The following is a 19,595-nucleotide window of genomic DNA, read 5'->3' on the forward strand; positions in this document are numbered from 1 at the left end:
TGGCCGGTAGAGTGGCCGGATTGGAACCGCAAAGTTCGATCAGGGGCCCGACTTAGTGTCGAAGTGTCCTTGAGCAAGACGCTGAACCCCTAATTCCTCCCGATTTGCAAGTTGGTGCCTTCTGCCTTGCATGGTTTCCTCTGCCCCTCTGTGTATGAATGTGTGGGTGAATGTAATGCACAATCTACTGTATGTAAAGCGCTTTGGATAAAAGCCCTATATAAATGCACCATTAGAACCAGGGCTGAACCATGAAATGTGCACAAAAGCCATGTCAACTTGAATAGACCATCAACTACACTCAGAATAGAATGAGTCATACAGGTCATACAGACCACTAGTCTGTCTAAGTGATCATCTACTGCTGTGGAGGAGAAAGCCACCGACTGAGCCTTCTGTTCTGTCACGCTGTGCTTAAATATCTAATGTGGCAGTGACTCAGGACTGGGAGGCAGCGGCAGCCTTGGAATCGTAAGGTTCTCTGTTTGATCCCCAGCTCCTTCTAGCTGCGTGTCGAAGTGTCCTTGAGTAAGACACTTAACCTAAAGCCTTGCATGGTCTCCTCCACCGCTGGCGTGTAAAAGGGTGCATACAAATACAATGTAAATCACTCTGAAGGACTAGAAAGGCAGTATATGCAGTCCATTTACCATCTACAAACCCATCGTGCACAGCTGGCTGCCATTTAAGCTGTAATTATACATAATGGAGGAACAGCGTATGTGTGTGTACTGTATACCACACTGGAACAGTCCTGGTCTTACCATCAAGGGTTTGAATCCAACTTCAAAGATGTCCCAGTGTCCCTTCCAAAACTAATGTTTCAATGCTGACTGAATTGCCATCAAAATCATCTGTAACAAAATAATGACACAGGAGCTTCTGCTCATCACACTTTCAGGGCTTTGTGCACACCCACTGTTGACGGTTGATGTTGCGATAACGACAACGGAGCAGGTCCCGGTATGTGGAGCGCAGGTCACGGTTGAAGAAGGCGTAGATGAAGGGGTTCATGAGTGAATTGGCATAACCCAGCCACAGCAATATGCGCTCCAGCCAGATAGGCATGCAGCTGCACTCGACACCACAGATAAAAGGCCTGGCTGTGGTCAGGATGAAAAATGGCAACCAACACACAGTGAAGACCCCCACGATCACCCCCAGCGTGGTCGCCGCCTTCTGCTCCCGCTTGAAAATTGAAATGTTGCGTCGCTCCCGGCCCAGTAGGCGTGATAAGGTGGCACATTCCTCAGGCACCCCAACTCCACTGGGCTTCAGGCCCTGCATGCGCAGTACCTCACTGGCAGCAACCGCCATCACTGTCATCTCCGCTCGCTTGTATCGCTGCCGACGTGCCAGGTCAGTGAAGCGATGTTTGGCGCCGCTTTTGCGCGCTGCCCGGAAGATCTTGTAATACATCACCAGCATGACCAGCATAGGGATGTAGAAGGCTACAGCTGTGGAGTATATGGTATAGCCAAAATCCTGGCTGATCAGGCACACGCCGGCCGTATGCACGTTCTTGGCCCAGCCACAGAACGGAGGCAAGGTGATGGAGGCAGACACCAGCCACACGCCAAGGATCATCTTGGCCATTAGCTGACCATTCTGACGGGCTGGGTAGGTGAGTGGCCGCGTAATCCCCAGGTACCTGGGGGAGAGAAGAGTACAAGAATGAATTGGCACAGAATGTAATGTAAAGTGACGATAACTTTGTATAAGATAATGATTAGAAACTTGACCCCTAGCATCACTAGTCATAAAAATCACACTTTTGTGAAGTGAGGGTACATCATACATCACATTCCGTGCTCAGCCAATCAAATCATTTCCGTGGTATACACACGCACAGACACCCAAAGCTGGGCATAGCAGGGGCTAGCGCCCCTCAATAACAACACAGGTAAATACATCTACTGTACTAGGGCTAAAAAAGAAGATTCAAAACTAAGTATAATCAGCGCCCTCTTTGGTCTGGTGGTCACTTACTCTGACAGGACTGATTCACAGACAGTATTATTTTTCTCCGTCGAGGTATGCCACACTTGAAACTATGACATTGTCACATATGTCATTGATGATGAAACGCCACAAGAACTGTATTTCATACTAATACTTGACCACTTTTATTTTATTACTTTCAATATTAGAGCTGTGATGGTTGGTGATGACACTGATTATTTCCATTGTTGATATTACTACACAAGCGGATGTTTGTATGCACTTGGATATTTACATTAACCTATATTTATATTTATATACCTTTTTTTTTTTTATTATTCATCTTTCTATTTACTTGATACCATTTCATTTTGTCCCAAATTTTCTAGAGGCACTATATTTGTGGGGGGGTGGCTGTAAGCTGTCTGCTCTGTTGGGACTTGGTTGGGACCACTATCGGGGCGTCCGGGTGGTGCAGGTTAAAGTTCCTGCCCACCACCATGGAGCTTAGCCTTCATGGTGCATACGGCTTGGCCGGGCGCTCCAACGAACACAATTGTCCGTGTTCGCGGGTGGGAAGCTGAATGGGGAGGGCTCATCTTTGTCGCTGCATTGATGATCCCCACAAGTGGTCAGGGCGCCTGTTCAGGGGAGGGAGGAGGTGGGGGGGATAGCGTGTACCTCCACATGCGTTACGCCCCCCTAGTGAGACCTTTCACTGTCGGGTGTAAAGAAGATGTTGGCTTGATGGCTCGGGTATCGGAGGAGACCCGAGGCTTTCTTCACCCTCCCAATGACTGATTGTGGGGGTTAGCAGAGATGGAGTACTTGTAGAGAGGCTGGGGAATTGGGAATTGGCTATACTAAATTGGGACTTGAAGGGGAGAAAATGTTTTTCTTTTTTCTTGAAGGGGCATGTTTTGCACAATAAGTCTTTTCATTCATCATGTCTGCCCACGATCTCTTTGATTCATACAGTAGGCTACGTTTGTTTACCTCAGTCACTGATACTAAATCTGATATTTTATTTTTATTTTTTCTATGAACCTGTGACTATGAACCTGTGACTGTTATAAAACGGAAATAAAAAGATTTTGAAAAGAAAGAAAACTAAGTATAATCAATGCATAGAAAAAAATACTTAAAACTAAGAAAAGGTTTTATAGGTTTTTAGTCCATTTTTAAAAGCAATAAGTAGACTGTGGAGCTCTCAAGTGGTCGGAGAGGACATTCCACAGACAGCAGAGCAGAAGGCTTGGTTGCCCATTGTGCAGAGCTTGGTTCTAAGATGTTTTGTATCGTAGAGCAGAGGTTGCGAGTTTACGTTTTTTCTTTTTTGGGGTGAGGATTTCTTTGACCTAGGGGGAGCATTGCTGTGGATGCACTGATTTTGTTTCAGAAGGAAGATTATGAATTCGGTCCTGACTGAGATGGGGAGAGAGTGAAGTGAAGGATGGGTGTGATGTGGTCGTATTTTCACACTCCCAGCCTTGAATTTTGTCATTTTAGGGGCAAAGGCCACTTGGCCTTTGGTCCATGTTTTGAGGGCACAAAGGGCCATATGCCAGGGCAGGAAGGCCATCAAATAAAACAAGATTTTAGTCCATTGAGTTGAGGATGATTTAAAATGTTATATGTAACTATCTGCACCAATCAATCTGATCCATGCTCTGCCCTGCACCAATCATTCTGATCCATGCTCTGCCCTGCACCAATCAATCTGATCCATGCTCTGCCCTGCACCAATCAATCTGATCCATGCTCTGCCCTGCACCAATCAATCTGATCCATGCTCTGCCCTGCACCAATCAATCTGATCCATGCTCTGCCCTGCACCAATCAATCTGATCCATGATCTGCCCTGCACCAATCAATCTGATCCATGCTCTGCCCTGCACCAATCAATCTGATCCATGCTCTGCCCTGCACCAATCAATCTGATCCATGCTCTGCCCTGCACCAATCAATCTGATCCATGCTCTGCCCTGCACCAATCAATCTGATCCATGCTCTGCCCTGCACCAATCAATCTGATCCATGCTCTGCCCTGCACCAACCAAAGTCACTGAATTGGCTTAAAGTTGGAGACTCAGGGGAGTTAAGAATTCTGAATCTCAAGAAAAGACACTGCATGTCTACACATTGACAAGAACGAGACAGGAGAAAGTGGTACAGTCAGCTGGCGCAACAAGGACACTGTGGCCTCAGGGCATGCCTTTTCTTTCAGAGCCACAGGGCCAAACTGAGGGGCAACGACAACCATGGGCTTTGTGGCCTCCCTGAAATTCCTGCCCTGCTCTCAACGATGTTTTGAGTGTAGCCAACTGAAGCCTCTGGAGGCTCTTGCTACGGATCCCAATGAGTAGTGCATTGCAGTAGCCTAGAGAAGAAGGCATGGACCAGTTTTTTTTTAAGTAGTTAAATCAGTGGTTAATTCATCAAAGTGATGACGAGCAAGTTTGTGCCTTGCATGGTGGCCTCTGCTGTTTGGTGAGTGAATGGGTGAATGTAATACATATTGCAAGACGCTTTAAAGGTACTATATAAATGCAGACCATTTGATTGTCAAAATTATGTATTTGGCTGCCGACCTGGCCAGGGACCCCCAGAAGCAAAGATTTGAGTTACAAATGTTCGCTTTAAATATATATTCAAAGATTTGCACACATTTTCAAGATTTTTCCAAAATAGCAGGTCTAATATATTTGAAAAATAGTTCTCGTTTGAGAACTACTGATTTAGAAGGCATTAATTTTGTGGTAAATGGTAGAAAATGGTGCATTTGTATAGCGCCTTTATCCAAGGCGCTTTACAGAGATTGTGCATTTCATTCACCCATTCACACACACATTCATACACCGATGGCAGCGGAAACCATGCAAGGCACCAACCTCACGGTTACCATCCAGCCACTCTACCCCTTGAGCCACTGCCGCCCACCGCCACCGTGGAATCGGCATAAGATCTTATTAGGTATTATTAATTCTGTCAGGCCAGAGCATTAACAGTAATGTGACAGAGAGTAGGCTATATCTGAGCTCCACATACAGTAAATTGAAGATTTATTTTTCCCTTCAATTTATGCGGGTTATCTTGGCTGAACAAACTTGTTACTTTTGTTATTTTTTTAAATTGGGTGCTTCACACACCCACACAGTTTCACACACTCACATCTGGTGTTGTTCTGTGCTACCAGTAGTGGCTACTGACCAATAGAAGACCATAATATTCCACTCATTTCTATTCTATTGGGATTGTCATAATAGAGGTCATGTCAGTCATTATAGCTAGTTTAGGCCCTAGGTTCCCCTAACCGCACCAAACTCCTTGCAACTCCTTGCAACAAAACAGTTTTAAGGACATGTCACACCAATCTCTGAAATTATGTTTGATTTAGCTTTTTATTTTATTTGCGCAGACTTGTCGGGGTGGGGTGGGGGTGTGGGGGGTTTGGGCCGCGCGGAAAATTGTCGCTTTCACCAGCACTTTCTTTCACTTTCTCCCCGCCATGGTGCCTCCCCAAGGTTGGTCCCCTGTGCTGCAGCAAAGCCTGTTGCTTAATCTGGGCCTGACACACACGCACACACACACACACACACACACACACACACAGAGGCTGGCACAGCAGTGTGCGCAAACTCGCAAAGTATCAGGAACCTCAGGACAGAACATCAAGACAGTAGCAACATGAGGACAGAACATGAAAGAACACAGTGACGGAGCATGAGGACAGAACATCATGTAACAGTACAGTATGTAAAGTCAAAACATACGCCTACACAGTGCAGGGTTTCCTGCACAATGTTATTGGCATGGCGTCACACCATGCTTGAATTAAATCGCGCCATGCTTGTCATAAGAGCTGCACTATATTTGTATAGTAGGGGGGCTAGTGAATCATGGTGTGTGTGATATGAAATGTGAGCTTTAATCATATTCCATCATATTCAAGTGCTTTTGGAGAGAAATGAGACAGACTCCATGCAGTCACTTTCAGTAGTAGAGGCCTGCAGAGGGGAGCTGTGTGTGTCTGTGACTGTGCCGTTGATGCTCATTAATACATCAAGGAAGGCAATTATGTTTCTGCACTGTCAAATAGGTCTACATCTATCCTAAGATGCCATCAAAGAAAGCTTTTTTTTACATTCACTACGTTCACTCGAGCTAGGTTCTGAACAAGTTGTTTATGTTCATGTTTACAGTTGTTGCACAGAAATTAAGTCATTTTACATAAAAATGGTGAAAAAAGCTTTGGGGGAAGATTTAAAAAAATTAAAAATTAAAAAAGAAATTGGTAATTTGTCTGGAAAATAATTTAGTGTTTAAAATATCATGAAAAATCGTGTCGTGACTCGTGAGTTGAGTGTATCGTTACATGCTTAGTCTCAATAGACGTTAACGATCATCAATCAATGACCGTATTCCAAAGCTGGAGAGAGCGTCTTTGGGCCATCAGCGGTGCGGGAGGGGGAGAGGGAGAGAGCAGCAGCATTGTTAGACAGTATGCGTTTCCTTTTTAAGAGCCATGTTGCAAACTTGCAAGCAGTCTGTTAGATGCGTCTGTGACTGCCCAGGTGATGATGGTTATGTTTCTGCACTGTCTACTGGCTACTTCTTTTGCAATGTAGTTAAATAAAAAATGTGAAAAAGCTTGGGGGGAGATAAATTATATAAAATTAAAAAAACAGTAATTTTCTGGAAAATATTTATATTTTTAAATATCGTGAAAAATCGTATTGTGAACCTCATATCGTGATACGAATCGTATCGTGAGTTGAGTGAATGGTTACATGCCTAACGCACGCACGCACAGAAATGCACGCACGCACACATGCTGCTGCAGACACATACTCTGAGTAGAGCTGAGTGGAGCTGCATGCATGTGGATGTAAATACCCATTCATAGCGAAATTAATGGGTATCCTTCTGGCGCAGAAAGGCAGCGCGCCAGAAGGTTTCCCCTCCCGTACCCAGCACCATGCCAAAGCTTTTTCCTGCAGGAAACACTGCAGTGGTGTACTGTGGCCCATGCACCTCAAGTGCACCCCTGCGCCTACACTGTAGAAACCTTGCTGGTCCTGGTCCCCTTGACAATGTCATCCTAAAGTAGTAGATCTTTATGGTTTCTCGTTTACTTCATCTTAGTGGTTGTAAAGTAGTCCAGAGTATGACTGTTTTATGACCTCAGAAACAGAAGCTACCAGCTGCCTTACCGTTTAAAACTCAGAATCATTGATAACGATGACAGGTCCTATGGGTGCTAGAACGATGGTGGCTCTAAAGCCAGATTTATACTTTGTCGTACGAAGGAGTCGCACACCACCAAAGTATACATCGGGCATAATAGCACTCTACTCTACAGCTGCTCTGTCAGTAAGCAGTGAGCACTGTGGGCCCTATTTTCGTCAGTGCTAAACCCCTTATACCTAAACTTCCTTTCCTTTTTTACTACTTTGAAAAACATTTTTCAGCCAATCTACAAGCTCACAACTTGTTGAGCTTGTAGATCAGTTGAACAATTTGAATATGTTTTTCGAAATAGTAAAAAAAAAAGGCAAAGAAGTTTAGGGATAAGGGGTTTAGCACTATGGTGAAAATAGGGCCCTGTGATTCTATAGCGCCATATTTTCACTTCATAACAAGATTGAACTGGAACTCCTCATTGTAATGCATTGAAGTGTGGAAAGGTCTATTGGTATCCTGGCCTGAAAATGTAATTTCTGTTTACTAAAGTCCTGGAGAGCGGGGAGGCCCCTGACACTACTGAACAAACACTATATATCAATAATTACTATGGGAATTTACAGCTACAGGATTAGGGTTAGGCTACTACTATGTGTGCTTGTCGATTGGAGTCCAGTAATTAAGTAAACATGGTGCAACATTAAACATTCATGTCCAGTTTGTCCACATAAATATTACATTTGCCCACTATCAGTAGTAGCCTACTCTAGGTGAGAATGACGTATCCTCGGGATACATCACTGAGGATACGTCCCAGGTGCATCCATGTATGTGTGTATTTTGTTTTAGTTTTGTATTGTTTTTTTTTATAGCTTTTCCAGTTATGGGTGGCCAATAAAAGATTCAAAAGGAACATTCTGCCTCTCCATCTCTCCCAGGTTTATATATGACCTTTAAATCAATGAAGACTGTTTGAAAAATGTAGTTACCATGGAGACCCTAGGCAGGTTCACCTGACTCAAGTTTGTCCAGTTTTGCAGGGAACCGTCAGCTGCTATGGACAATAGTAGCTGCTTGGAACAATGCGTTCAATGTTTTGTGCTGTGAAGAGGAGGAGGAGTTGTATATTGAGTCATTTATCCGTGCCATTTGAAATAAAGACCAGTGTGTGGGACTGCATTTTCCTCCCACCTCTGTTGTCCTTTACTGCCCTTTCATGTAGCAACTTAAAAGATAACAGCCTGCAGGAATAAACTCATAGTGAAGTCTTCTAAAGTCTAGTTATGGCACAAAATTCAGTTACAAATACATTAAAACTCTTTCTATGCCAAGTACGAGGTTTCTCGTACTTTCCCTCTACACCCGTTGTCTGCTAAGTACGAGATATCTCGTACATAAAGCTTTATATCAAATATTGGCCCGGTTGCTAGGCAACACCTTGCTTACCCGCACGTCCCATAGGGTCCCATTCAAAGTAGGATCTTCTTTGGCTGTTATCTCTGAAAAATGTGTGTCTGTCTGTGATCATCATCCATCCGAGGTTTGGATGTGATTTTGTATCGCATCGTACCTGACATGTTAAAGGGGAATACCACTCATTTTCAACATTTTACTATGTCATTAACACCCCGAGCGGCAAGGACGGAGTTCTCAGTCCTACCAGTAACGCTCGTCGCCCAGGACGTAGATTAATAAAAGGACGGAGATTTATTGATAGGCTGGGAGCGTCTGTTGCGCAACATTCTATGTCATTTCTGGTTGGGACGTCATCGTGTTGTTCCCCCCCGTTTTCTCTATCTATCTATTATTTTTTAAGTTATTTTAGAGACTGGGAAATAACCTTTTGTTTTCAAACAACATGACATATCTGCCCATAAACACAATCAAACATCCTCGCACTTTGTTCAGAAGGACTAGTCTTTCTCACGCACTCTCCCTCTCTCTCCCTCTACTCTCTCTCTGATACGTAAACATGCACCAGCTAATATACAGTATAGCAATGTGAGCGAGCAAGTGATTAACAGTGAGTTAAAGTCATATACCTCCTACTTGCAAAATCATATAATGCCACCTACTGGCAACAGACGTTCTAGTTTTACTCCATGGGGTCAGATCTTCCAAAACTGGCAACAGTCAACAGTCACCTGAAATGACCGCATTCTAGTGCATCCCCAAGAGCGTGCAGTAAGAAATTGATTCACCCAGTCCATGCTTCAGCAATGGTTACAAAGAGGAGTAGAATTTAAATTGAATAGATTCCAAGCCTGACATTGATAGAGATAGAGATCTGAATAATAGCCCAAGGACAGGAATTGATGTTGCTGTTCTTCAATAGTTTATCTGTATGACATGAATATCCATCACAAAGGCAATTTCAATGCAATATTATCCCTTTACAAATCACACCCATGTGAAGTGAGGGGCGCTCTTATCATCGTACATCATCATGACGTAACATGTCGATTTGCTCAGACACATAATTGACCTAAATTCTCTACATTGTCAATGGGAATTTCACAAAAATACCGATTTGCTTATGATGTAAATTCTCCATTCATTGTCAATGGCTTTTAATGTTTGTGTTAGGACAAAAATAGCCGATTTGCTCAGACACATATGACGTAAATTCTCCATTCATTGTCAATGGCATTTAATGTTTGTGTTAGGACATAGCTGAATATAGGAGGGGCTAGCGCCCCCTCAACAATAATATTTTTCTCTTTATCTGTGCATGTCTTGACATGTCTGTTGGCTCCATTTCCACAGTTTGTCTCTATAACGAGCTGAGATATGATAAAGAGTACAACTGCAGGTGAGCAAACAAAGTGTACAATGATACTACAACACTGAAGATAAGATGTAGTAGCTTGTAAAATAAGGGCTGGTCATAAAGGACAACTTCACCCATTTTCAACCTTCATATAATTGGTCTTCAGTAATGCTCATGAAAAAAGAAATCTGAACTGTCCACAGCCTTCCTCTGAGACACAGACGGGGTAGACAAAAATGGTGCCATATTAATGAGCATTTAGTTAGGACCAATTATTCGAAGATAGGTTGAAAATGGTTGAAGTCGAGAGTGTAATGCTTGTACAGTATAATAGGACATATCGAGTGACAAATGTACCATATTCTGATGTGTATAACCCCAACAAGCTTGACGAATTGAAATGGTTTAAATCGCATTGAAAAGCTATCTTCACTGCGGGGTCCACTCATAATTCCCACATCCCATTATTCCGACCATTAGGTTAGTTAGTGTGAGGTTAGGGTTATAAGAGTCGGACCAACAGGACGTCGTAATAATGGGATGTCGTAATAATAATAATAATAATGCTGCCGCGCATGTGGCCACTGCCAGCACAATCGCCGCTACTCCCCGACACACGCCTCCCCGACTGGATCTGCTATTTTCGAGTCTCCTCCCAGGCTCCCACCGAGTGGTTTAGATACTGTTGGACGACCAATAAACATTAGCGGGGTCCCTGTGTTGCATTACATTGAAATCAGTGACACTGACTATGAATACGGTTTCGTCAGAAGCAACGGCTGTACCTATTTGAAATAGTCTCTCGCACAGGGCCCTGCAAGCTGCGGGTCGTGGTGCTTAAATGCAGTAAACAAATTCATGCAGTAAACGGATTAACAAATTCCATTGTTAATCCGGACCGGATAATGGTCACCTGCACCGGTAACAAAGTATTTCCTTTTTTCTGCACTTTACTTGAGTATTGTATTTTTGGATTACAAAAAATAATAATACAAATTAAAAATAGAATGGCAAGAACATACCCTGACCATTGCAACGGCATACATTGGCTGTATGCCAATACTGTAGGTCATACTGTACTTTTATTGCACATGTGACAGGTAGACTCAATTCATCTCGAATCGCACTCGTCTGACAAGGTGGATAATCATGATTTTATCATTTTACCATTCCTGTAATGCACATACAAGACAGCAAAAGCAGTACAGTGCACCTTAACACAAAGTACTTTGCAACTATAAAAAAAGAAGTCTTTTGAAAAAATAAATCGAAAACCCACTTTAAAAAAGGAATCCAAACTAAACTGAAATCGATAACAAAAGGTCAAAATGAAATGATGAAAAACGCAAAACTATTATAACCTACTGTACACACACTTTTACTTAACTTAGTGTTAAGTCAGTCTAGATTTGAGATCAGCAATAGGACTAGAATATTAACAGCATGTGGATAGATATGTTAAACATTCAGCACAATGCTAATCTCCAATGTCATCTGAGCGTTGTGTACACTGTACAGTGTATATATAGTATCTCTTGCTTCCATTATGGAAGCCCATTATCCTGCTGCCTGGTGAAACTGCTATTGCCTTTTTCTCATTCTAGTCAGATGAATAATGAACCAAGTCTTCATCGTGCCAAACACGTAAAATTATTTATGCCACACTACCAAACCCCATTTAGAAACCATGTCAGCATTTTTAGCCCTTTCCTTTAGGCTTAACTCCCACTGAACGGAGGGTAGAGTGGGTGACAAGCTCACTGCAGAATCAATCAATCACATAGAACGGGGCAAGATAGCATTATTACTGCTTTCAGATATAAGTCCAATTCCAAACAAGAACATCATTTGAAAAAAGCTGCCACCAGCACTTGGTTTTCCCCTAAAAGAGTTTGGGCCGACAGATTCGACTGACCTGTCTTGACCTGTTCAAACTTTTGAAGAACTACAAAAGGTGATGCCATTGCTCATTGACAGCCTGGTATTATATTATTACTTATGTAATAAGAGAGAGTAGAGGGAGAGAGAGGGAGAGCGCGTGAGAAAGACTACTCTTTCTGAACAAAGTGCGAGGATGTTTGATTGTGTTTATGGGCAGATATGTCATGTTGTTTGAAAACAAGAGGTTATTTCCCAGTCTCTAAAATAACTTAAGTAATGTTTTTCGTCAGGTGCTACGATGCGTATGTCCCGTAGCAGCATGTCCCGTACCAGCATATGACGTGATGAAGATATGTACCAATGCCAGGGTATAATTGGTTTTCGATGGTGACGTAATGATGTTATGTTTCAGTGTCTGGTGGACTAAAGGTAATGCCCCTATGTGTATGTAATCTGACACCACTGCCATATCAAGCACAAGTAATTATTACGTCATACGCTGCCACGGGACATACGCATCAAACGACCCGAGTAACCACAGTATACCAATAATCAACTCACAAATTACATATACAGGCATGTCCTTTAATCACGTCATATCTTCATCACGTCATATGCTGCTACGGGACATACGCATCAAACGACCCAAGTAACCACAGTATACCGCTAAACAACTTACAAATTATACCAACACTGAAACATATCTTTATTACGTCACCATTGTATAGTTACAAAACTTGGAGGGTAGGTTCATAATAATTAATAAAATGAATTAACTTATAATGTTATCGGTCGAATAATTTTTTCCCTGGATTCCTTGGGTCATGACGCATCTACCCATATAGGCCACGCCTATATGCGTCATGATAGATTTTCTGCCATTTTGAATTTTCTCCAAAACACACTTTTTGCTCCTCCTCCTACAGATTTTGTCGGTACACAAAATCGGTACACATGATCTCTGGACCTTTCCGATGAAAACGCCACAGGCGGAATTTTGTTAGTGCGTATCGTTCGGCCGTAATCAGCTTCCGAAGTTAGTCGGAGGGGCCTATTTGACCAAAAATTCCACAAATCACGAACGGAATGTCCAATCCATCCCAAATTTAAATCACATGTCCCGGGTGGTTCAATCAACCAAGTTCCAAAAGCAATTCCATTTTCATCCATAGGGGGCGCCGCAAATGCGAAAAATGTAACCGTTTGTTGCAAAAACATGATTTTGGGGGCATAAATCCCCTCCGAATTACTTACATATGATCACAGGTGTGACTTGAAATTGTAATTGGCTAGCAACGTTAGTGGGAGGGGCCTATGTAAGCGACTGTGGCAACCACACTTGCATTTTTTTTTTAATTGCGACCTTTCTAGTTACATATACATATATACAAAGAGGCATTTCCTTTAATCTACCCGACACTGAAACAAATCCTTATTACGTCACCATTGAGAGCCAGTTATACCAGTTACACCCTGGCATTGGTACATATCTTCATCACTTTTGGGTAGTGCGAATGGTGCCGCCACACAGGGCCTCGCGCATGCGCTAGGCAGTGTGTTGTTTTTTTTTGAAAGAAACAATAATCGCATCGCAGCCCGTTCCGTCGCAGTTGATTTTTCACCTATTTAAGCTGCGGTCGGTTTGGAGCCCCCACCCAACCCCCCCCCCCCCCCTCCGACGGCCGCGCGTCGCCTCCTCCTCCCAACCGGCTTATTCACTTATTCATCCTACCGTTAAGCAACGCCCGGCCGTCCGGTCGTGGGGCCCAATGGAAACTAAGCAAAAACAAGTTGAACACATGTAGCCAGGCTAGTTGAGTGCACAACCGCTCCCGCTCACAAACAAAACGACTCGTCACTCGAGTGGAGTGAAAAGGTATGCTGTCATGTCATGTAGGACTGTGTGTGGACAAAAAAGGTTTTATTTCAAATAATTAGTCACGCATGGACCGACGACCTCTCTCTCTCTCTCTCTCTCTCTCTCTCACACTCTCTTTCAGTCTCTCTGTCAGTCCAGTCAGTCAGTGTCATGATTTCACAATTTTCTAATTGAATTTTGATCGATCACAAACTGTCAAGCAAATGTGATACTTAATATTTATAACAAATAGGAAAGTGAAGGCATTAATTAATTAATTAATTCAAAAAACATATCGCACAGGGCCTCGCATTTCTCCCAGACGCCTCTGTATATACATAGAGGCATTTCCTTTAATCCACCCGACACTGAAACATATCTTTATTACGTCACCATTGAGAGCCAGTTATACCAGTACTTGCACGCTCTGCTTGCGCACTAGTAGGCCAAGCAAGTAGGCACTCGACAGAGTACAGTTGTTGTTGTTGTTGTTATTATTATAATACAAAGTGGGTTTGTGATGGTGACTGTCTGAAGATTCTGAAATACTCTGATAAGGCTGACTGTGATGCTTTCCAAATTGGAACTGTTTGGCGGTTGGTCTGCCCTGCAGCTAGCTATATATGTGTCTCACAAATGATGGTCTATCTTGCTTGCTGATGCTCAGTGCAGTCGCTGCAGTGGATAGGAGAGCCTATAATGCACTGGTGCAGGATCTGCACAGACGGTTTGGTAAGAGTTTAGAGCCAAGACCTCTTCATGCAGAGCTGTGTAACAGGCAAAAGCTGCCAGGAGAAACACTCACTCAGGTCACTGGCTAATGACATTGAGAGCTTGGCTCGGTGTGCACATGCCCACATACCACTCAAGCTTGCAGAGCAAGCTTGCCCAATTCCTACAAGCACTCTCCCATGTTTCCAGACATCATTTGATGTGTGAGGTGAAATGTGTCCTTTTAGTGGCGGCTCATGGATTTCTCCCCAGGTGGTGCTACACCAAAAATTAACCCATGAACACTAATCCTGGGTGATTTTCACCCGGACAATTATATTTTTGTGATTTTCATAATGTTGCTGATGTCTGAGGTGTGTGGGTCTTTTTCAGTATCTTCATGATGCTGAGTGAAGGTAGGTTTGTTTCTCTGCCCACATCGCTGTTTTTTCTACAGGCAGGTGTTCGGGGAATTTCACCCCCGCGTTTAGTGATAGTGTTTTTTGTGTTGTTTGTTTTTCACTGGACCAGGAATGGGTGTACCAAAGGTTAATATAGGCCTATTACATTGAGTAAATATACCCAATGCAATGTATGTTTAGTGATGGTTTGACAAAAGTTAAGCTTAGTATTCTAGCGTTAAGACATTATCACACTTTTTCTTTTGTTTTGATTGACACACGGAAGCCCCATTCGCTTGCAATTAAGAGTGAACTACGCATGTGCGACTGAATGGTGATTGAAGGTTTGCCCACAGAGCATTTAGTTTAGACAATGTAGAACATTTGATCTACATTTTATGGCAGATTTTACATTGTACTGACTAGAAATTAACTATATAATATTTACATTGTTGGTTTGATTATTTAAACTATATAGAATATACTGGATTTTAAGGTACTAGCCCTAACCCGTTCTGAATATTATGAACAACAAATGATGTACAGTGTGGGTAATGCGATGTATTAGATCACATTACTGATTGGGAGGGAATTGTCCTGTTGCGTGTTGTAGTGCAGCAGCTGCAGGGTCCAGGCGTTGGTGGCACTGGTTATGTGTAGCTGTCGATCGAAACACGATGGATGGTCCAACTTGTACGGCAGTTGCTTTAGCCAAGCGTTGTTGTTTGGCGTGTGGATGTGAAGATAGCCGAGGGATGTTTTTTTGTGCTTTGGCATGGCTTTGTAGTTTTCGGTGGTGGTAGGAAGAAGTGACTGTCCGTCTGTGTTGTTGCGGACGGGGATGGAATTGTGTGTGTGTGTGTGTGTGTGTGTGTGTGTGTGTGTGTGTGTGTGTGTGTGTGTGTGTGTGTGTGTGTGTGTGTGTGTGTGTGTGTGTGTGTGTGTGTGTGTGTGTGTGTGTGTGTGTGTGGGGCGACTGTGGCTCAGGAGGTAGAGCAGGTCGTCCAATGATCCATGGGTCGGCGGTTCGAATCCCGGCTCCTCCTGTCTACATGTCGAAGTGTCCTTGGGCAAGACACTGAACCCCAAATTGCTCCCGATGTGCTGGTTGGTACCTTGCATGGCTTCCGCCGCAATCGGTGTATGAATGGGTGAATGTAATGCACAATCTATGTAAAGCGCCTTGGATAAAGGCGCTATATAAATGCACCATTTTGTGTGTGTGTGTGTGTGTGTGTGTGTGTGTGTCTGTCTGTCTCACAGCGTGGGGCTGGAGGTGCGGTCACAGGGGAGGTGCGGTCACAGAAATATTTAGTAGTGATGCGGCGCATGCTTAAACGGGGGTGGGGGGCATGAATAAGACCAACAAGTCCATATAGATTTGGCTCACACATGCCATCACACACAAAAGCCAGACGTTGGAGGGTGTAGCCCCTCAAAAACAGATAAGATACACAAATACATAACAAAATCCCATAAGATATATCTATGGCTTACTTACAGTGCATTTTTAAGTGCTAGTGGTGCCTTATATTAATTTTGCTTTGAAAAGGCCACTTCAGGTGATCAGAGTTGATGAAGCACCCAGCCCTTCGCATGAGTACCACAGCCACAGATCACTAACGGAGCGTAAACATTTAACACCAGTGAAGTTCAGTAGTCCCCAGCCATTTTTAGTTGAGTTTTCACAAGCCCTCAGACTATTTCACATACAATTAAGAATGGCTACTTTCAAGCCAGATACAGAGTGGAGATGAGGAATCGCTTTGACCTGCTAACACAAAGTACTGTACGAGTGCTATGGCACTGCAAATGTGAAGGCGACTAGGATGTGTGTGCCAGTGATTTGGAGGATCAGAATCCCCTTGAGTCAATGCAGAGGTCCTCAGTTTCCTGGTATAACAGTGCATATGCAGTATGATTTTTGTCTTACACAATTGCTAGTAACCGTTACAAAGTTTTGTCACTTTACTTAAAGGTCATAAAGTCATGCTATAGGGTATTATAAAATGATACAACTGTTAATAACCATTAAAGAATGTTGCCATTTTACTGAAAGGTCTCAAAGTCCTGCTATAGCATATTATTAATGTTTATAAGACATTATTCCATTTAATAAACACATTGGTTATAATGCATTATAACACATAGCACTTCTCTATGTGCCACCTAAGTTGTGATAGTTATAATGTGCTGTTCCACTGAGCATAATAATGCATTATGACCAGCACTTATAATACCTTATAAACATGGTTATAAGCTGTTGTGATTACAAACATAACGAGTGTTATAATGCCTTATAAGCACATTATAATGCATTATAAATTAGCTTATAATGCATTATTATTACCAATCTGGTAAACACAAGAGGCAAATATTATGAAAATAGCCGATCACAGTAGTGTAGTTTGGCTATTTCACTATATGTATCTGTGGAACAGAGTCAAACTAAATGGAATGCCTAAACTCCTACAATTCTACGTGTTCTAAGCTGTGAATGCTGGACCCTGAAGCGTTGAAGCCTACCCTGCAGAAATCCCTGAATGGGTGCTATATACCATATTTACATTACCATTGAGTATACATACACAAAGCACACAAGGCAACCTTAACTAACCCCTCGCTTGGTTTAGGCAGCAGGTATTTCGCAGGGAAGTACAAAAGTAAAGACCATGCAGTCTCTATGTCCCTATGTCCTCCCGGTGGGAGGATACAACAGCAGTGACAACACAGAAAAGTGTGTGGGGAGGAAATCATTGGAGTAACGACAACATTTTGGTGTAACGACTAAATGGGGGGAAAAAGGGGATAAAAATGATTGGTTACTCTAAAATATATATCCTGTTGAGGAAGAACTGCCTTAATGATTCATGATCTTCCTTGAAGTACAAGCAGCTGTCTGCTCTATGAACTATTCATGATCTTAGCCACCTTCCTGGAAGTATACTAGTACAGTATGCTCTCTTAAAACCAGGTCCCCTGGAGGAAGCAGCGCTCTCCATCAACACATCATCCAAGGTCAGGGGAGTTGAGTACATTACCCCACAGTAAAGGGCTTCAAACTTAAACCTGAACTGTAAGTAATAGACACAATAAATAGTGAATTAGCTTTGTGTGTGTCTTATATAAATCATATTCCTTGACTATGATTTAGTGCACAAAGCTCCCTTTGTTTCATATGCCAATACAAAAGCTTAAATAGGCATAGAATAACAGAAGTGGAAGCTCTTGCAGTGTTTCTCTACTGATTTGTATCAGTATCTGCAGAATTAGTGTTTGTAAGCAATGATAACTGATGATAATTCTCATATGAATTGACATCCTTGTAGTTTACAAACAAGGCATTTCCTAATTTCTTCATTTTCAAATAAACTCACCATGCAGGTCTACAGTATTTAGTAATTGCCATGCCATGGCCACTTTGATGAGCCTATTTTGGAAGTGTGCCAACATCACTATGCTCTTGTTTGCTTAGTTTGATTTTATGGGCTGCATGTGGCTGCATAGAGAGTAGAGACACACTCAACAAACCACTGTGTCTGGTTGTGTCTGGACTCCCGGAGTGTACGACATAATGCACCAGCGAAAGCAAACAAGAACTATAGGCTCTGTCTCTCAAACCTGCAGTAACACTTATTCAGGTACCTTATGGTAGATTTGATTCCTTTTTAGTGTTTGTAGAGCTATTTATCCCCATTCCTGCAGACATCTACGTTAGGGTGATAAGGTTTGTCATTGTTGTGGTGGAAATGCAGCTTTTGTACAAAGACTTAAGTACGTAAAACGTAATCATCCAGGATTGTGGCTGTGGTTTAAAACACTCTGTACTGTAGGTCTTTAAAGGACCACTTCACTTCACCACTTTTCAACCTGCCTTCATATAATTGGTCCTCACTAATGTTCATGATAAAATGCCACCATTTTGTTCTACTCTGTCTGTGTCTCATGGGAGGGCTGTGGGCATTTCAGAAACCCTCATCGATGGGGAATCCAAGCTAATAGAAATGTCAGGCTTTATTCCTGAAAATTTGCAATGTGATAATGGAAGCCATCGTTCTCACAATAATACAAATCTAAATATCTTTTGAAAAGAAATCGTGTTTCTGGTGGTGCGACATGATCATGACAAAAATGATGTATTTTCAACTGAAAAGGGTATGGACCAGTCCACTCCAGCATACATTTGCAGAACAGCCACGATGCCAACCCTGGGTTGGATTATATAATATAGTGTAGTATATAGAGAGTATCAGTAGGCCTATGTTTATTTTATGGTCTGAATTTTAAGGGCAGTGGGTTTAAGAATCCCGATTGGGACAATGACGGTGAACAGAGGTTTATCGTTTAATTACACTGTGTAACTCATGGCATAGAAGCCAGTAAACACTCTAGACAATTTAAGTGTGAGCCAATTATTTGATGTCATTTTGACAATCTCGAATTATGGCTTTCTATAGAAACGGATGACTGGTAGATCCGCTTATTTTGACAGAAGCAATGTCAACTGACTGAACGTTTAAAAAGTATAGGCTACTCTCATAACGCAACTGTTACGGACTGTTCTGAAGTCTAGGGGTTTACTGCCCATAACATGTATGAAAGAACAACACTGCTCATAGAGTATTTCTTTAATAGCCTACTCGAGGCAAATAAATTACAATAAATACAAGGTGGCTCAAGTGCATAACGAATGGTATAACAGAATGGCTCTGTGAGCACTGAATGAATGAACACTTACATTAATGAATGATGATGAACAGATGACCTAACGAACAACAGGGACGAAACTACAACCGAAACACAAACAGAACGAACACTCCTTCCTGAAGGGAGTGAAATAATAGGGGTA

The 19,595-nt window shown here is 42.5% G+C and overlaps 1 protein-coding gene across 1 annotated transcript in view; it reads right to left on the reverse strand.

Annotated features, from left to right (window-relative positions):
* Positions 1 to 889: 889 nt before the first annotated feature.
* Positions 890 to 19,595, reverse strand: part of htr7c (5-hydroxytryptamine (serotonin) receptor 7c) — a gene marked incomplete at both ends in the record, with an annotated part of 31,305 nt that continues 12,599 nt past the window's right edge. Inside the window, 2 exon segments of the mRNA XM_079516271.1 lie at positions 890 to 921; positions 924 to 1,651. Coding sequence (XP_079372397.1) covers positions 890 to 921; positions 924 to 1,651 — 760 coding nt within the window.

The sequence above is a fragment of the Electrona antarctica genome (genome assembly GCF_951216825.1).
Source record: "Electrona antarctica genome assembly, chromosome: 12".
In the NCBI taxonomy this organism is placed as follows: Eukaryota; Metazoa; Chordata; class Actinopteri; order Myctophiformes; family Myctophidae; genus Electrona; species Electrona antarctica.